At 41.3% G+C, this 20,132-nt stretch overlaps 1 protein-coding gene and 1 long non-coding RNA gene across 3 annotated transcripts in view; one reads left to right on the forward strand and one right to left on the reverse strand.

Moving 5' to 3' along the window:
• Positions 1–1,078: 1,078 nt before the first annotated feature.
• On the reverse strand, positions 1,079–11,385 carry LOC308065282. The gene is made up of 2 exons (XR_013928731.1): positions 10,444–11,385; positions 1,079–10,313 (listed from the first exon to the last, which is right to left on the reverse strand). It is a non-coding gene; the product is annotated as an uncharacterized lncRNA (long non-coding RNA).
• A 720-nt stretch (positions 11,386–12,105) lies between these two features.
• TES (testin LIM domain protein) overlaps positions 12,106–20,132 on the forward strand; it is a 28,430-nt gene continuing 20,403 nt past the window's right edge. The window contains exon 1 of one of the 2 annotated variants that reach the window (XM_080391023.1): positions 12,106–12,316. In XM_080391023.1, coding sequence (XP_080247149.1) covers positions 12,290–12,316 — 27 coding nt within the window. In that variant the 5' untranslated portion in view covers positions 12,106–12,289. Of the gene's footprint in view, positions 12,317–14,024; positions 14,096–20,132 lie in introns of those variants that run through there. The other variant, XM_080391024.1, reaches the window with a different exon arrangement.

A 20,132-nucleotide genomic window follows, 5' to 3' on the forward strand; every position in this document is an offset into this window, starting at 1 on the left:
ACAACATTGTGATTTTTGAAAACTGTTTAATAATGTGAGATAAGTGACTGCCAACTTGCATTAAGATGTTTTAGGAATCCTGCATAGACCTGATGTTTGATAATTCTGTTTTGAAGACATGATTTGAATTGCAAATTGTATTCAAAGGAAAGTGTAGAATTCTTCTGCCAGAAGGAGTAGAATCTTTATTTGCAGTGCTGAGCAGACCTTTAAAAGCATAGCAGCACTTGATAAAACAAGTCTGTAATTTGTTGTTATTTAATGTAGCTGCCCATCTGATGAAAAGCACGGTGATGACAGAAAAATTTCTCTTCATAATTTGAGAGGATCAAAATCTTAAGTGAATTATCTGGTTTAAACACAGTATTCTCTCAATAGGAATGATAAGCTAGTCCACAAGAAATAAATAAAGATATGTTATTTGACTTAGCATCAGGAAATTGTAAAGTGTTGGAACTGAGTTTCTGTTGGTTGTTTCAGAACACTGTATCTATTTTTGGTATATAGGAAGTTACTCACTCGCTGTATACAAAGCTCCTGGATTCTTGAATACTTTTTTTTCAAATGTTATATGGGTTTAAGGAAGAGTTATTATTCATATTTTATATATGAATACTAAGATACAGTTACATCAGATTTCTCAAAGAGAAATCAGTAAGATGTAAAGAATGTTAGGTGACTACTTTTCTGATTTTTTTATCTGCAATACACTATTCAGAGTCATGTAACCTTGTCAGGTTACTGAGCCTAGGGTGAATGCTTGCTGAGCTACATGGCATTCACAGGTTTCAGACTGAGATACCAGATCATGACAAGTTTTTGTGAACACAATTTTTCAGAAGTTTATAATATGGCAAAGTTAGATTCAAATTCACCTATTATTTACACACCATGGAAAGAGAAAACTCAGGCTTACTTTCTGCAAAAAATTCAAGTATTCATTGCACAGATTAGAAGTGCTGCTTACAGTCGGATGCATTTTTTGAGGGCATAACTGAATTAACAAAAAGGCAGTTTTACTTCATCTGATGTCATTTGTGAGGCTGGGCTAAACTTGACAAATAGGTTTTATTAAAAAAAAAAAAAAAAAAAAGCCATTTACAGGGGACTTTTGCAAAACCAGAAAAGTTAAAAAAAGACTTTTACAAAACTTTATCTGCTATGCAGAATAAAGTTTCCAGGGATTATAGAAATTTCCCAGTTTATATATTCTAAGTGTGACTACACTCGCAACTATCCCATATTAAAGGGAGTGGATAATTAGCCAGAAGCAGGGGTTGCTCCTTCAGCAGGGCTTCAGCACAAAAAGGGATATATTAGAAAAAGAACATTTCTTGTCAAAGCTCTTCTGCTCAGTGTAAAATATTTTAAGAACATACTTGGTGAGACAGAATGTTTCCTTGCCTTAGAGGTTACAGGATTTGTGTGGGAGATTCAGTATAAAAAGACACAGTATTAGATGAAGATCTCCCATACTACTACAGCTGAAGGTCCTGACCTCAAGACTATCCAAAAGGAGATCTGTACATCCGCTTCGCTTGTTTGCTGGATGTAGCCATTCACTTCTATTCAAAATGCTTCCAAAATGAGAATAGGCACAAGAATTTTTATCTCTGAAGAAGGCAAAATAATCTCCAGAATTCATGTTTTAGGAAACACCTTAATTATCTGGCATTAAAAATAAATCAACTTCTTTCTCTCCTCTACCGTTCCACATCCACGAGCAAATAAAAGAAAAAAGAAATGACCATAAACAATTTTTTAAAGAAGAAATATACTGGGACGTGAGGCAGCAAAGCTTTCCTCTGAAATGGTTGATGTTTGACAAAGTCACAACAAACTGAAAATAGACTCTGTACTGGGAAGTGTTGGATAGTCTTGGCTGTTGGTACTGTATTTTGTCATTCATGGAAAAATGAGCAAAGAAAGAAATGAAAGAAAAAACCATTGAGAGGCAGACATGTACTTGGGCACACTGACTGCTGACTTTCTTTTCTTGTGTACCTTTTTGTATATATTATTGCCTTAGTATGATAAATGCAAGATGCTAACAAGCTGTATTAAAATACCTTTTTTGAGAAAGAAAGGCAACACAGGGATGAGAAAAGTAAACTAAGACTTCAGTCACCCCATATAAGGGAATGGGAAGAAGATGGAAACTAAATAACAGAGAGCAAAGGGTAAGAGAATGCATACATAGAAAAAAAACAAGCGAAAATATACGAAAAGCTCTGATCTGATGAACAATGTTGTTCATACTCTTTCTTTTTAATAACGTCTTGTGAATTTTTTAGTCTTTACCAGTAAAACGGTATAGCTGGTGCATATATAAAACAGCTGTCAGAAATTCTGCTGTAATTTTACATGCCTAATACAGACAGAAAAGAAGAAACACACTACATGGGCAATGAAGTGAAAACACAAAATGAGATATAATTTCAACTGCTTCTATTTTCTTCAGCATTAATGCATCATATTCTATCCAAAAGCTTTGAGATAGCAATACACCCATTGCTCATTAGAACTAGATGCTTGACCAGTGAATGATTTGTTTTTCAGTCTTTAGCTTATATACTGTAATTATTTTACTACTGCCCATTGAACAAGCCCGAATCTAGACAGTACTGTACTTCAAGGTGCGCAGACATACTGATAATCGTTGGGACTCACAGATTTGTTTTTGTACAACAGACAGTTTCCCAGTGATACAGTATAGAAGACATGAATTCTGGAGTGTCTCCTGAACAACCAGCCACCCATGCTTGCCTCTGCCTGACCCATCTTCAAGGTCCAATCCCTAAACTTCTTGGTGTCCCCTCTGGACACTATTTTGTAGTAAAGCTGTCTTGCAGCTGCATTTAATAGTACTACTGCTTCTGTTTCTGCAATGACTTCTCCCTTTATCTGGCCCCCTCATTCTGGAGTTCCACGAGAACTTCTCCACTCCCAGCTACACCATCATGCCCCTCTCCTTCTGCCCTCTCTGGTGTTTGATTTCCTGCACAACCAGTTCAGCTCACTAAGGTGATGGGAAACTAATTAATCAAAAGACAAGTGCATTTCTCCTGGTCTACTGAGTTGAACTGGCTACCCAAGGAATCAGAGGAGCACCAGAGGTGGCACAAGACAGGTCGTGAGACTGTGCAAAGGGCAGCAGGGAGGGAAGAAGGGAAGAAAGGGAACTGCTGCTTTATTCAGAAATGGTTGTTAGATATGATTAGTTGTCTTCTCTAATTGCTTCTCAGCTACATAGGTACCTTTATTGAATTGGTTTTTTAAGTACATGAAAATCTTTCAATTGTCCCCAAAACACGCTTGTTAATTGTATGCAAGCCAATAAACCATTTAAAGTCACTGGCACTATGTGGCTGTGTGAAGCTAAACACATAGGCAAACTACTTATAGGACAAGACCTAACAAAGACCTAATGCAGTAAGTGTACATAAGCATCAGCCTGTGGCTGAACTCATGCCTTTGTAGGCTCTTTGTTGCTTTTGAAAATTCTTTTTCATTTGCTGAAAATGCAGTTTGCCCTGATTCTTGATCTGTTCTTGAGACGTCACCTTTTTTTTGTAGTGAATACCACTCCTGCAGATCAGTCCTCTTCAGCCATGCTTTTCATCTGTTTCAGAGCTAGAAAACCTACAAAGTCCTTGAAGTCAAACATACAGTGGCCAAAGTGAATCACATCCCACAGATGCCACAAATAACATGTTTTTCAATTTAAATGAAGGCACAAATGTAGGGAAATTCCCTGCAACGATGGCTTAAGAATCTCAACTAGAATTCTCACCTGCTGGATTAGGGCCTAGAAAATTTGTATTAAAATAGAGGCAGCAAGTGCTAGACTCATAGCAAAGTCATATCATTATATGACACCACTTAAGTGTGAAGAAGGATTAGAGTGCAGTAGAAAATCTTCCAGGACTGAAAAAAAAAAAGAAGGGGCAAGCCCAAGCAGGGAGTTTACCTACTGTAGCTTAGATAATTGTCCTAATTTTGATTTTTTTTCTGTATACCATACATAACAGTAGAAACTATAAATCATTTCCACTGAGACTAGTCCTTTGACAAGCTGTAAGTTACTGGATAAGATCTCAAATTGGTACCTTTCTGGTTGAGCTAAGAGTGGGTTTGATCAGTGACAGAAAAAACAAGAGCATCTGATCTATTGATGTGTCAGCTTGGAGATGTATGACCCTAATGACAACCTCAGTCCACTTAAGAGAAAAATTTCTGCTTGGAGGGCCAAGCCAGAAGTTTTTTCAATGTCTATAAAAGGAGTCTCATATGCAGGAAAGCTGATGATCAGTACTTGTTTCCTAAGACTTAACAGGCTTGCTTTACCTCAGATCTAGGTGGCAAATATCCTAAGAGTCTGTAATTATGAATGGACACATAAAGAATTCAATTACCTATTAATGTTCCCTGGCATTTGTAGTCACAAAAGTGACTTTTACTTACTTCCAATAGTGTTAGACATCATCTCTGCAAGCCTAGGTTGAAGTTATTAAACATACATTATAGCAAAAGAGTCACTATGTTTCCATCCAGCTGGTACTTACATTATCCTTTTCTAGACATTATATACAGTCTTGATGTAAATTCTTACTAATGGAAAATCTGAGAACTGCAGAACATTTGCTGAGCTCTCTTGCATGGGAAAGAAGCCAAAGAATTGCTCATAACATTATATTGTCAGCAGAGCTGTATAGGAAATTATTTCCCATGCCATAGTTTTGGGAGAGATCAAAAATTGTCTTGCATTGCATTGGAATGAAACCAAGAATGTTCAAACTGAGAGACCTGGCAGAAACTCCCCTTGCCCTTTACTTAACTAACTACCCCCACAGTGAAAAAGTGAAAAAGTGAAAAAAATCAACATGTGAATTTATAACCAAAGTGAAAAAAATCACCATAGTAACATTTTTCAAGTCTGAGCCAGGTAGAGCAGGTTCACATATTGGTCTTCTGTAACTCACGTAAATACCTTACTCCTAGGTGAGATGGAAATATTTTTCCTGTGTTCTCTCACTGTGATCAGAAATTCCACTCCTAGCGTCTGAATTCCTGCAGAAAGTTTTGATTTCAAAGAACTGGCCTGCTCTCATGATAAAATAAAAACTGTTTGGGATAAAATTTCCAAATAATTCTAGTTTCAAAATTTTGCTACTGGAGATTGAGAGACCTCTGACGCAATTTTCAACAACAAAAAGGGTTTAAACTCATTGACTTAGGTAAAGTCAATGCAGCCAATAGACAAACATCACATTTTTCGATCTCATCAGATGGAAAATACAAGTGTCTAGATAGGTGTCCCAAATCAAAGTAAAATGTTAGAATCCAACAGAAATTATAATGAGGAAAAACTGCCTTAACAGAATTCCTAAAAAAAAAAAATAAATCATATTTGCCTTTAGCTATTTTTTCACATCTTCAGGTGAAACAGCACCTCTCTCTCGGTACTGTCAAAAATCTAGTAACAGAATCACAGAATGGCTGAGGTTGGCAGGGACCTCTGGAGGGCATCTGGTTCAACTCTCCTACTCAAGCAGGGCCACCTCCGGCACGTGGCACAGAACCATTTCCAGTTGGCTTTTGGATATCTCCAAGGAGGGAGATGCCATAAACTCCCTGGACAACTTGTGCCAGTGCTCAGTCACCCTCACAGTGAAAAAGTATTTCCTGATGCTCAGAGCGAGCCTCTTGTGTCTCAGTTTGTGCCCATCGCCTCTGGTCTGTAACTGGGCACCAGTGAAAAAAAAGCCTGGCTCTGTCCTCTCCGCGCTTTCCCTTCAAATATTTACAAATATTGAAGAGATCCCCCTGAGCCTTCTCCAGGCTAAACAGTCCCAGCTCTCTCAGCCTTTCCTCGTATAAGAGATGCTACAGGTTTTTAAGCGTACATGCTGGCTTTCACTGGACTCTCTCCACCAGACCTGTGTGTCCCTTGTACCAGGGCGCACAGAACTGGCCACAACACTCCAGGCACGGCCTTACTAGTGCTGGGTAGAGGGGAACGATCATCTCCCTCAACCTGCTGGCAATACTCCTCCTAATGCAGCTCAGGAGACCATTTGCCTTCTTTGTTGCAAGGGCACGTTGCTGGCTCGTGGTCAACCTGGTGTTCACCAAGACTCCCAGGTCCTTTTCTGCAATGCTGCTTTTCAGCTGGTCAGCCCCCAGCATGTACTGGTGCCTGCAGCTGTTTCTTCCCAGTTGCAGGATTTTGCAGTTCCTCTTATTGAACTTCATGACGTCCCTGCCAGCCCATTTCTCCAGCCTGTCAAGATCCTTCTGGATGCCAGCGTGACCCTCTGGTGTATCAGTCCCATCTCCCAGTTTTGTGTCATCAGCAAGTTTGCTGTGGATACACTCTGCCCCATCACCCATTAATGAAGATGCTGCTCTCATCTACCAAGCCAGTCATCTCAACATAAAAAGTTATCAGGCTGGTCAAGCATGACTTCCCTTTGGGCAATCCATGCAGACTATCTTTTTGTCCTTTATGAGCCTGGAAATGGTTTCCAGGATTACCTGCTCCACCACCTTCACAGGGATAAAGGTGAGGCTGACTGGCCTATAGTTCCCTCAGTCCTCCTCCTTCCTTCTTCTAAACACAGGAGCAACATTTGCTTTCCTCTAGCCTTCAGGCACTTCTCCCAGTCACCATAACTGATCAAAAATTATCAACTGACCTCACAATGATATCATCCAGCTTCCTTGGCAGTCATGGGTACCTCCCATCAGGGCCCACAGACTTACATATATACATTTTGCTTGTGTATGCCCTGACACGATCTTATTCCACCAAAGGTACATCTTCCTTGCTCTAGTCTTTCCCCCTGCTCTCTGGGATTTCTGCAGGCCAGTCTTATTACTAAAGACTGAGGTGAAGATGGCTTTCAGTACCTCAGCCTTTTTCATGCCCTGTGTCACCAGGGCCCCTGCCCCATTCAGCAGCAGACACATTTCCCCTACTCTTCCTTTTGCTACTTGTGTACTTAAGAACCCCTTCTTGCTGCTTTTGACATAACTTCTCAGGTTCAACTCCAGGTGAGCTTTGGCCTTCATGCCTTTGCATGCTCAGGCAGTGCCTCTGTATTCCTCCCAGGTTATCTGTCCCTGCTTTCACCTTCTGTACATTCCCTTTATGTTTGAGTTTGGCCAGGAGCTCCTTGTTCATCCATACATTAAATATTTACGGAAACTTACTATACAATAAGCTTTCCACAGAACAGAAAGTGTAGCTCTGGCTTAGTACTTTCCTGATACCATATTTAAAAAAATTTAATAATACAATTTATGATACATTTTGAGGGTTTTTTTTGGTCTAAGTAAATTTACCTTAATTGGAGATTTAATAATGCAGGAACTTTCTCCAGGTTGGCATGTTTGTAACCACTGATTTTGTGACTGGGACTAAAAAGCAGAGATGAATTAAAGAATTAGCTCCGTTCTCCAATACCTAATTTCTGACTTATACCCAGTAAACGACTAAAAAGCCTAAAAGTTACACACTATAATGCTTGGCTTCTACACTTGGACACCTAAAGCACACAGAGTTCATGGAGCACTTCCATAATCCAGAACAGACTCCAAGCCATGAAACACTGAGCAAGCAAAGAACCACAGTCAGCAAGCAGCTGCCTCCCAGCTTATCTGAATCACCCATACTTGATAGAAAACATCTCTGCCAGCAGGGAAACACAGCCTCCTCCTATCCCGGTTCTTTCAAAGAACAAAGCATGGCTCATTCTTTCCTGTTAGAAAAGATTTTTCTTTTATTGCTTTCTTCCCTTCTCTTTTTGCCTCTAATACTGTCCACAAGGTAGAAGATCTAGGTTCAAGTTCCTCTTCTGATTGAAGGAAGCTTTGATTTTCCTAGCAAGTGCCATAACTGTGACGCCACAGCACATTTTTCCACAATTTTGTCACTGTTTCAAGAACAGAAGAGTCAGAGGGACAGAGATGAAGAACAAGAAAGAGCAGGATTGTAGCCTGTGTTAGAGGTTCTTTGGATAACAAGTTGTCCTCAATTGTAAAACTGTAGGCTTACTCCATACTTGGTGAATGTAGGTCTTGGGACTGCGTACCTGCTAACTTAGATATACAAACCACTCTCTCACTACCTCAATGGGCCTCTTTTTCTCTTCTGTACAGTGGTACTATTGCAAAAGCGTAGTTAAAACATTTTGTTTAACTGTGTAGCCAAAGTCTGCTAGCTAGGCCACAGTCCTAACAGATGGAAGCTGTAGTTTGAATCCCCATCGAGGGGGATTACAATTTTGTATTCCAATTTGGGAACAAGTTCACTATCTACTCGGGCATTACAGAAAAAGTCTGTTCTCACTGAATTCTTTTAAAAAAGCAATAGCTGTTATTGAATTTTGTAAGGATCTTAAAGCAGCCTCTATTTCACGTGTGGTCTCAAACTTCCTAACACATTAAACCTCTCTGAATTGTTAAATACAAGAAGTTTAGTCCATAGAACTTGACTGGATCAAGCACGATCAAGGTGTCAAATTACTCTGTCATTCACAGAATCTCAAATCTAAGTAAGCAAAAAGTAATGCATTTAACAAACAGTGGAGAACTAAATATAGGCTTAGCTGGAAAGCAGATACTCAGTAATGCAGTAAGATTTGTATTTTTTGGTTTAGGCACCCAAGTGCCCTTCTGGGTTTTTTACTGGACCTACCTCAAGACATTCTAGGTAACGTTCCCTTGTTCTATCCAAATGGATACAAAAAGGCAAATGTTATTCCTTTCTCAAACTGAGATTTTTTGTACGAACAAAATTAGTGTATTAAGCCACTTAGAGGCAAGACAGACTCCTATATTTATATTGCACTTAAGAATATACTTACAAAAAAAATAATCTTAAAAGCACACAGTTTCATTAGTTGTAACGTACGAAGCACTGAGTAAACAGTACAACCAGAAGAATTTAGATGGAAGCTAGTCTGAAGTATTTGCTTCAAAGTTTAAACAAATGAACTGTTTATTAAATAACAGCTTTACTAGAAACAAATTTTCAGCATTGCTAAGTCATTGTAACACTACCCTTTCTCACATACAAGGATAAACTCATAAATTTTATAATATCATGTATTATATGGACTTATAATCTACATATCTAATGTTTTGCGATACATAGTTACTCCAAATGCATTCATCGTTATGGTATCTAAGTGCAAAGAAAATCATAAAACCAGGAAGACAATCTGACAGATCATCCATTCTCTGTTGTCTGTGTTCCCAGAAGTGTGTATGGTAGAAGTATTAGCTTTTTCCCATCTTCTGCCTGTTCTCTCCATGAACTTTGTTGTGGGAAAGTTGATGCTGCGATGTGTCTTATTCTTTCTTCAAAAAATACTAATATTTAAAATAGCTGTTCTGTATTTCCTAGGAAGTTATGAGAAAGCCCAGCTCTCTGCCCTGGCACATTTCAGTGCTGTGTGAGCCTGGCATCTTCAGAATCCTTAAGGGGAAGAGCTATACAGGATCACATTCACAAAATACAAAGTTATTTCTGCCAGGCTAATTAAAGTCATAGAAAACACAGAAAAGAATTAGAATCTTACAATGCATTCTTTATTGATCAAGGTCTCAGAGTAACTGTGTTCCAAGAACAATCTGCTGGTTTGCAAAATAGAAGTCTCACTTTACTGTCTGCATTTTCCATTACTTGCACGAATTTGTAGGCTCCATTTACAAATTCATAGATAGGAAGGCTGTTAAAGTAGACTATATTTTGGCACTAAATTACACAATTGAAAGATGCACAAATCAAAACCAGAACACCTCCAACTCAAGAGGTTCAAGAAAAATATAAGCAAATAAGTTATTATTAAGCCAGCAGTATCATAGCTTGGGGGGGAGAAGAAAAATGACATGATCAAAGCTATTATTTTGCTATTATTCTCAGGGAGATAAGAATAAGCAAAATATACCTAAATCATACAAGATTTCGTTTCACCTTTTTAACTTCCTAAAATGAAAATATGCTTCTACATCCATTCCCAAATGAAAAGCATATAATGAGACTATGATACTTTCATTTCTCTGCTTAGCACAGTCAAAGTACCTAGCGAGTCTTTGTAATTGCTGGCATTTTTCACTATTGCATTATATCATTTGACAACGCATTCACTGAACAGGAATAATCTCCTGCTTAGTCCTTTGATTTTAGTCTGAGGAAGCTGTGAACATGGATGGTATTCAAACTATACGGTCCCAGGCATACCAGCTCTTCAGGCACTCTTAACTTCCCCTGGTCTTTCATCCCCCAAATCAGCAGGAAGGAACTACTAAACCAAACAAAACAGAATGAGAGCAAGAAATTAAAAACAACATTTTAAAACAAAACAAAATTCATGCAACAGCCCTTATTATTCACCTCTCTTCAGAACAGGCACACACTGAGCACAGCAGCGTTACTTGATGGTCTGTGTTCTCTTATTTTTTCTGTTACAGCTTGAGACCATCCTCTTTTAGTTTTGTACTGAACTTCTAGGCCAAGGACTGCTGTATAGATTCATTAGTAGGAGCGGTTGGCCCATACCATACACCATGATGCCTGTCCCAGCAGAAAAGTCAGAGTTTTGCTTCTACCCATTAACAGACAACAAACAGACCCAGTCTCATTTTCATTTTGTTAAAAACATCTTTCAACAAGTGATGGCAGATCAAAAAATTAAACACTGAAAGAGAAGTATGTTTGGCCTCCAGGGAAGAAACAAGATGACCTAAGAATTACTTGAGAAAAGCTGGTATTGTGTGAAGAGAAAAATTAGTTTCGACAGATGAATGACAAAATAGTCTACCAAATTATTCACCACCACTGTCTAGGGTAGCTGTAAAGTCTGTATGAACATTTGTTACTTTTTCCAAAGATCACAAGAAATATGAAGGAAGAAAATATTTATGGAAGTATTCAATCTTGCAAATGCTTGATTATTCTGTCATTTTATGTTACATATGCATGATATATAAAATATATTTTATCAGTGACATCCCAGGACTGAGCACATCCATATGAGTTTGAAGACTAGAATTAAAGTCTACATGTTTTTCACAATATCCATCCAGCACCAACAGGAGAAAAAACTGTCGTTTGGTTCAATAAATAGGAAAAAAATCACTGCTGTAAAACATGTGGTAACCCATGATGAGATCAGGTTCTGGTGCATCGAAATCTCTTGAGTGGATGCAGGTGAAAGCAAATCCACAGGGGCAAACCCCGCCATTTCCCCCAGGGGTAGCAGGGCTGAGAGGGAGCAGAGCTGGGCCACAGAGACCGCGTCAAAGAGTGGTTCTGTGCAATTGCAGCGTTTGGGCTGGGCAGAGGGTCGGCACTGGGGTCTGGGCTGGGCAGAAGGATGGGGGCAGCGGGGTCTGGGCTGGGCAGAAGGAAGGTGGGCAGCGGGGTCTGGGCTGGGCTGCCAGCAGTAGGCTCCTGCCCCAGCTGCCATACCTCACCCTTGGCCACCACCTGCACAGCAGCCCTGCTCCCCACCCGGCCCTTTACCAATGGGCACAACCAACTCTCCTCCGTTGCCTCCTCGACAGCTCGGCCCCGCAGGGTGAAACTTTCACTGCTTTTACCAAGGCGTGCCCAGCCCGCCCGCAGCACGGCCCGAGCACGGGCAGCCCCTGGCGGCTGGGGCCCGGCCCCCGCAGGCACGGCCGCGGCTGTGGGCACAGTCGGCAAGGCGAGGGCTCGCCCGCGCTCCGCGCCCCCTCTTACTCATGTCAATAAATCACCGCAGTCCGAGACTTTTCCTTCCGCCCCCCTTTCGGCAGGCACCGCGTTTCCAGGCGTCTGTAACTCAAAGGTAAACGGCCGCGCCAGCAAACGCCTTGCCCTGAGCTTATCGTCCCGCCGGGGATGACTCAGGCGCCCTGCCCGCGGGCAGCCCCGGCCCGGCCCGGCCCGGCCCGGCCCGGCGAGGATGACTCAGACGCCCTGCCCGGAGCCAGCCCCGGCTGCCCCGCCGCCGGGCCGAGCCGAGCCGAGCCGAGCCGAGCCGGCAGGCCGGGCAGGGCGGCGCGGCGGCGGCGGGTGATTGGCTGGCGGGCCGGCGGGGGCCGGGCGGGGGCTGGCTGCCGCCCTGCCTTTGTTCGGCTGCGGCCACTGCCGCAGGGCAGCGGAAGTTTGAGCGCGGCGGCGGGCGCGAGGGGCGGCGGGAGCCACCTCACCTCCGCGCACCGCAGCCGGGCGCCGCCGTCGGGAGCCGCCCCGCACCCCGCCCCGCTCCGCTCCGGAGCCCGGCCCGGCGGCAGCATGGACCTGGAGAGTAAAGTCAAAAAGGTAAGGTGGGGGCTGCCCGCCGAGTTACCTGCCGCGCCGGCCCGCGTCCCCCTCCCCAGGGAGTGGCGGCCGCGGACCCGGGTCGCTCCGCGGGCGCTGGGGCGGGCGGCGGGGCCGTGTGCCGCTCCCGGCGGGCTGCTCCTCCCGCTGGGGCTCCGCCGCCCCGTCTGAAGGCGTGAGGGGTGGGGGGCTGCCGGCGGGGTGACCTCCCGCCGCCGTGTCCTCCTGCCGTCGCCGCGGCCTCGGGCGGAACAAAAAGCTGCTCCCGGCGCTCGGTGTCCCAGGTAGGCGGGTGGGTACCCCTGCCCTGTCAGGCAAGTGAAAGCATGTATCCCCTTCCCCCCCCCCCAAAAAAAAAAAAAAAAAAAAAAGGCAGACAACCCGCGAGGATGTAATAGTTATGTTCAGGTACGTGCTCTGTGTGTGTAGGTGTGTGTGAAACCCAAACTACATCCATCCGAAACGCTGTTCGTGGATATGCTGAAGATGAATTCCAGACCTTTGATGTCACTAGCCCCCTACAAACGCGTTGTCAGCGTCTGTACGGATTGCCCTCCCGAGACAGTAACTCAGGGCTGTGTTGTGGGTTCGGTTTTTTTAAAGGCATACTGACTAGTTAGTTTGGAGTCAAACTGGGAAGAACTGAAGGGTAAGTAACAGGAAGGGATAGGTAGACCCGTTGTATTGGATCACTTTCCAAAACTCACTATTAAAACTTTCATATGCAAAACTGACTTCACGTGGGATGCACTTCTAAAATTTTTAAACTAAATGCAGCACTTAAGCGATGAATTTTTAGTAAAAACTTCTTTACAGTATCTGTTGTGACACCTTGATGAAGGCAGAAGGAGCTTTGTATATGGACATAGGTTAAATCTATATGTAACCCTTATTGATATATGAAAACTAGTCTCTTGAAATGCATGTTGTATGATCATGCATGGCTTGTATTCCTAAATTGTTACATTTAAGGGTGCCAACTGGTTTTAAAGTATGCATATGCACTTTTCTATACCCGTGTGCTTTTCCAGCTTGCAGGCTGGAAACGGACTCAGATACGGAACTATCTGTGCAGTGTGCAAGGCTACCTGTTAAGTCAAGACTGAGTCCTAGTGAAGCATGTTACCCTCTACTTTTAGCTTTCTTCAAGTGATGTCACCTGGATGAGGGTCCCGGTTTGGAGAAACTACCTATCTCACCCACCCCCTTCAACACTAGGCCATCAGTGATAGATGGGTGTAGCTAAGTACTATCAATGTCTTCAGAAGCTAGTTATGTGCACAGGGTTGTGCCCCTTCTGTGACTGCTTGTGTGTAGTGAAAACAAGTTTCTTGAATAGATTTGCTCATATTTTGTAAGCATGATTTGAAACTTAAACTTGATTTCATGGAGCTTGTTCACTCAAAGTTGGGTTTTTTTTAACTCCAGAAGGGGAGAGATGCATATTTGTGGAAGATAGAAAAATTCTGAATAGGAATGCTCTGTTTAAATAGAAAAGAAAAAAAGTGCTGTGAAACACTGATAAAATTCTGCTGATAGTGGAGTCTTGGTGTAAATGAACTTTGGTTGCTGAACGTGTGCTTTATATTGCACTGTAATTATTGGGTAGTTGTGTGTGTTCTAAGTTTATTTGACTATTTTTGTCATATTTTTCTTTGGTAATTTTTTACTCTTCTCTTTCATCAACTTCAAAGATTCCTGAAGACTTTTTTGAACCAGCTCAGACAGACACGGAAGCTAGTGCCACAAAAAAACCCAGCAAAGCTCTGATTGTAGGAAGTAATGTACATTTTCTATTATGTTCAGCTTTAGTATTAATACAGCTAAGAGGTGTTTATGATGTGAAGAACTTCACATTTTCTCTGTTTCTACTATGTATATGTTCAGAAAACTTCTGTTCTTCCTCTCTCTTCACTCCTTTGTTCATATCTCCTCACCACCTCTTTCTTTGTAGCTTGGGTGTGGAGCTCATTTCCCAAGATAACAGATAAAGATTTGTGACAAGTCAGTGCAGGGAGAACTGGGAACCTTTGCTATGTACCAGTGTGTTCAGTACTAAATCTTTCTCTCTTGATTACTGATACTTAAAAAATCTGCAGAAGTTTTTATTAAGTATGCTGAAATGAATAACAGTTCACATGAACTCCACAACAGCTGCATGTCTTCAATCTCCATCCTTCAATTCCTATTCTCAACCTGTTTCCTTATCTCTTACTTCTCTCCCCCCAGCCTCCCGCCTTTTGTAGAACATTCTGGAAAGTTTGCAGTCAAGTTCATCAAAACCAGTAAACTACTTGGCCTTTATGACAAATTTGTCTTGAGATAGAGATGTCCATGTCAGATTTGTAGTCCACCAGCAGTAATGGGTTATTTAACCACACGTCGTGGTTCTCACCCCTGTCTGTCTTGTACCCTGGCCGAAAATAATTTGAGTCCTTTTACAAAATCTGCTTGCTACCTTATGTTAACTTCTTATTTTCTAGTGACTTGTACCTATTTCCCACCTGGCAAATGGAGGTAAATGTTAGAGAGTAGTAAGTGGCTAACCTGCCTGTTGGGTAGGAAGTTCCAAGAACACTGGGCAGAAGAAAGCAGGAATTGCCATGTTGTCCCTAATTAAGTTGTCCTTCCCTTGCTCTTCTGAACTCAAGTCCAAGGTCAGAAGTTGGCTGTTTCATAACCCTGATGTTTAGCACAGCAGAGGGAAATGAATGCCCAGTGGAGCAGTGTGTGGTATAGAGGCTCAGACACTGCTGATACCGTAGAAAAACTTCTTCCCCTGCCCACAACTGCTAACGTATAACCACAGAGGGTAATGTAACGGGATGTTTTCTGCTTCTAGAAAACTCTAGAGATGTAGTTTCCAAGGTGATGTTTCTGAGATTTCTCCCAAGTATCAGTACTCCATTCTGCAGTTGTGAGCTTCTGCGTTGTCTCTTTGGGAAGCTGCTGTAGGTTTTCAAGCAGCTGGTACTGTACTGGAGAGAGACATGCGCGTGTATGTGAATAGTACATTTATATCTGTATAGTGTGCAACTTCCCTGTAGTCGGGTCACTATGCTTCGTGGACACATAAAATGACTGGCAGATGCCTAGGCAGTGAAGGTGGGGGGATACAGCTGCAAGGCAGTCTTTTCCACTACTGTGTGAATGCTAAGTCTGATACCTTGCTGTCTGTTACAGTTTCCCTTTAAAAGGGATGGGGAGTTTAAAGCTGACAATAGTTTTCTCCTTTTTCTCAGGAGGAATTGGATTTGCTCTGGCATTTGAGAATTGTGAAGATAGCTTTGTATATTAAAAGAGATTGCACAACAGAGCTGAAGCCTGAAAACAGTAGCTCCAGCTTGAAAAGCACTTGTGCAACAAACAGACCACTAATTCTTCCAAATACAATATATGCTGTGTTCTCAAACCTTGCTTTGAGGTTATAGGGAGAATGAAGATTTAGTGCTTTTGGTTGAAGACTCTGTTAAAACAAAGTTCTGCTAGTCTGGATTCCTGCCCTGTCTGTCACCTCTGTCAACTTGGTAAAATGAATCAGTAGGTCATGGTCCTGCTTTGTGGTCCTGCTGGCAGCATGGTCTCACGCTTCAGTGGAGAAAATAAGATTCTGGCAGCGGGTCTGTTCTGCATAAGGTTTCACAGTGTGGTACTTTCTTTATAAAAGGAACTTTGATTGTGATGGAGAAGGGGCAAAAGAGTTTGGGGAGAAGAGGTACAACTTCTCCGATGTGGAATGTCTGCATAGTTCTTTTTCTATGGCATGAGGCTTGGTTTTGTTCTGTTATGGTGGAAAACCAAACGCAGAGTGCTTTAGACGTTATTAAGTCAACAACTGTAATACTCCGATAAATTAATGGTGAGTAAAGTATGTATAGGAGCAAAGTCAACTTTTTTCATGTTCTGCAAAGCATGATTTAGTAATACCTGCTGGGCTGTGCTTCCTGTTGAGGTCACTGTTTGTTTTTGGTGTTACTGCCATGGAAACCCATGATAGTAGAGCTTTTCTGTTTTTCCTTATGTAGTAAGATCAAGGAAAGGCAGTTTTATTCATGGCTGGGTTTTGCCTGCAAGGAGAAGTATGGAAACAAGTGTGGAGATGTTAACAAAACTGAAGTAGTTCCTGTCACAAGGAAACTGAGTAACTGTTTCCTGCATATGTTGTGTTGGGATTTCCCCCGCTCCCCCTCACACTTCTTTTTTTTTATATACTGACATGAATAGTTTTCTGCAACGCCTATTTGAATGCACACTGCTGGTTACTTTTTGTCCAGCGTTACATGGATATCACCTTGACAAGGCAAATACGGCACTGCTAAATTAAACTTTTTGATGTTTTTCCTGTGGCAAAAGTACTCCTCAGGTGTTTGACCATAAAATATCACGAAATGCCTGAATAGCGAGCTAAGAATGCAGGACTGCATGACTTCTAAGATCAGGTGAAACTTTATTTGATATGGTGTAAATACAAGCCAAGTGTTAAATTGTAGTATGAAAGATTAACTTCCTTTAAATTATATCTAACAATAAAAAATACTTTATGTAAAGTATTCTGTCGTTAAGGGAGCAAACATCTTTCTGCAAGTGTTCCTGGAAAAGAAATAATTTTCCTTTCCTCTAAGTAAACTAATAATAAGTGAGTAGCAATCGTGAATTTTATTGGTAAAAGTTATTTAAAAACACATTTCCCTTACCTCAAAAAAGTATACTGAATTTGCAAATTAATGGTTCTTCCCAGCAAATACAAAGTTTACAGATGTAATAGAGCAGATGTAAATTTATGTACTGTATTTAACAAATATATCTTACAACCTATTTTAAATAGATACGCATGTTTCATTTACATATATATAACTACTATATATGTGTATGGGATGTGTATGTGTATATATATATGCTTTATGTAGGGTGTATATGTAAAAGATCCCCAATATCTACTTTCTGCTAACATGTGGAATGGGTGAGGTTCTTTGAGGTGCTGGAGACATGCAGGAAGAGTAGGGCCGTGAAGATGAAAACTTGTCACACCTGTTACCTTGGGTCTTAGACTTGGTCAAATGAAGAGGTCAGGGGAGTAAGGAGACTTCTGTCATGACAGTTCCTGATTACAGCAGGTGTAACTTCACTCTGGTACTGTTGCATGTGGGTTTCTAGTCTTTCTGTTTTTTTTTAAAGTCTGCCTAACCCTTCCTGTATGCCTTGTTTTCAGTCTGAGGTTGTCTAGCTGCAGCTTCTAAAAGCACTGATTGGGAGGGGGGAAGGCATGTAGGTTTCCAGCTCTGCTTCTGAAAACCTAATATTAGAAGATGCAAGTGGGCAAGAGTATTGATACCAACACAAAGCACACCAAATATTGTGAAAACGCCGCTGCAGCACTGGGTGATGGATAGTGCTGTATCAGAGGTTTATAGGCAGTGCTATAGTGTCAGCTGCATTCAAACCTAGCTAGTGTCATACTGGACTTTGAGTAAATAGCACTTGTTTTCTGTCAGGCTGAGATACCTTTAATAGCTGTTAGTCTTTTGACAGTAAACTGTATAGCAATGCCTTAAATATTTATATCTTGAGCTGTTTGTTATTTAGTTGAAGATGTTGCAATAAAATAAATTCTTAGTACTTGTATACTGTCATAGACTGCTGCAGCATCTTGATTTGGTCTTCTGTTTTTCCTGCCTGGGTCATCTTTCATTTTATTTTTTTTTTTCTTGGATGCAACCACTTTTTGGCATTCTTCTTTCTGTGCAAATGGACTTCCTTACCCAAGCTTCTACATCTTAATTCCAGTCAACTTTTCCCTAGTTTGCAATGTATATTTAAAAAAAGCTAGGACAGACTTGCCATCAATTTTAGTGGACATTTTAAATAATAACAGATATAGAGTGGTTCGTGGGATACTGCTCTTTATTACAGATGAAACTTCTCATAGTGTCTGTAAAAGTCTTGTAAGAGCATTGTCTAGATACAAACATGTATTTTGTTTGTTTGTTTTTTTTTTCATTCTGGAATCATGAGAAATAACACAAGTCTTCTGTTTTTAAAGTTTAAATGCTGGTAACCTATTTTAATTTCCAGTTTGTTGTGTTGCCCTACTAGAGAAGGCTTCTGCTGGTGCAGAATATTGTCATACAAGGTCAGGTGTCAGCAGTAAAGCATGCACAGCACATGAAAGTTCTCATGTGTCTTGTTCTCATGGTCTTTGGGTTTTTTTGCATACTTGGCTTTACCTTCACATCTTTGGAAGCTCCTAAGTACATTGTGATATGCTAGAAATCAATTCTGTTGTGCTGTACAGGTGTGTTTGTGTTGTGTTGGAAATGAGAAACAGTATCACTTGACGTGGCCCTGCAAATATCCAGATGGATTAATACTGGAAGATTCCTGGGATTTTATGGTAAATCCAGGAGTAGCTTTAGCATGGATCTCTTCACTTCTGCCCTTGGAGCACTCAAGAACACAGCAGAAAGATCTGGAAAAAGGATAGTGAAGAGAATTTTAAGTCTGTTCTGGCACTCTCTTAATGATTGCAATCCACTAATGACAACTTTCTTGCTGTGTAGCCACAACCTTTCAGTTTCTGGAGAGGTCTCAAACAGCGGAAGAACTTCTGATCTTCTGCAGCAGCAAATACTGGTATTGTGTCTTACTGGCTGTGGCAAAGTAAAAGACTAATACAGCTCACTCATCTGGTGGTACAGAAGTCTCCTCAAGGAGAGGAAGGAAAAGCAGCCAAAACCCAGGTTAGCTCTGGTCTTTTGGTGGGACTGAGGAGGTAAAAGAGATCTGGTGGGAAGGAGACTAGAAATGCCAAGTGGAACTTCTGCATTTTGTTACAGCTTCCTCTTTTACCACCTTCTTACTGCTGTACTCCAGGGGCTTCTTTGTAAAGAGGCAGGAAGGTCAGAGCAACTACCTTTATTTGAGGGCTATATATGTACTGGGTGTGATGACTATTAAATGGTAACTATTAAAATAAAGAATTCCAGTGGAACTCTGCCAGGATACTCTTTGTATTGTTTGTGCTCAGCTGCTTAGCGGGAGGAAATAGAAAAGACAGAATTGGACTCTAGTCACTGTAAAGTGACTATATATATAGTGATAATATAGAGAGACAGTGGGCAGAAGCTGCAGTGTGAGAAATTAAGGTTAAACCTTAGATTTTCTTTCCTCTGTGTGGTCCAGTGTTGTAATGCGCTATTGAACCAGCAACTGGCCAAGGCCCTGGGCAAATATGATTTCATTGCATCTGTTCTTTGTGAGCAATTGGGTGACCTCCAGAGAGCCCTTTCAACTTAAAATAATCTATGCTGATTAAAAGCAAGTATAGGCAAGCTTTAAAAACTACTGTGCTGTCTTACATTTTAATTCATCTAACATTTCTTGGGGCTTATTTTTGTTTTTCCTGTGACTGTCAACAATAATCTTGTGTTCTGTGACGTTACACTTCTTTAACTATTAAAAAGCTAATCCTCCATTCATCACAACATTTTTTTCAGCTGTGCTGTGCACTGTGGCCCAGTTTGCTCCATGAAGGAACAAACTTCCTAACAAACATCCATATTTTACCACATAAGAGAAACAATAGCTGACAAAGTATAATTGCATTTGTATCAGTCTGCAGACTAAACTGGCATTTTCATACCATCCTGTGTGGGGAGATGTTTTGTCTGATGATCTCTGAAGTGTGCTGTATTTACAGGAATACAAATTCTGAAATTAATATTCTAAAATTGCAACAAAGCAGGACTTCAACATTTTTTGGCAGGTTTAATAGAAGGGAGAGACGGGACTTTTTGGACTTTTATTCTTGGTCATGTTC

This window comes from Falco punctatus, assembly GCF_963210335.1.
Source record: "Falco punctatus genome assembly, chromosome: 6".
NCBI lineage: Eukaryota > Metazoa > Chordata > Aves > Falconiformes > Falconidae > Falco > Falco punctatus.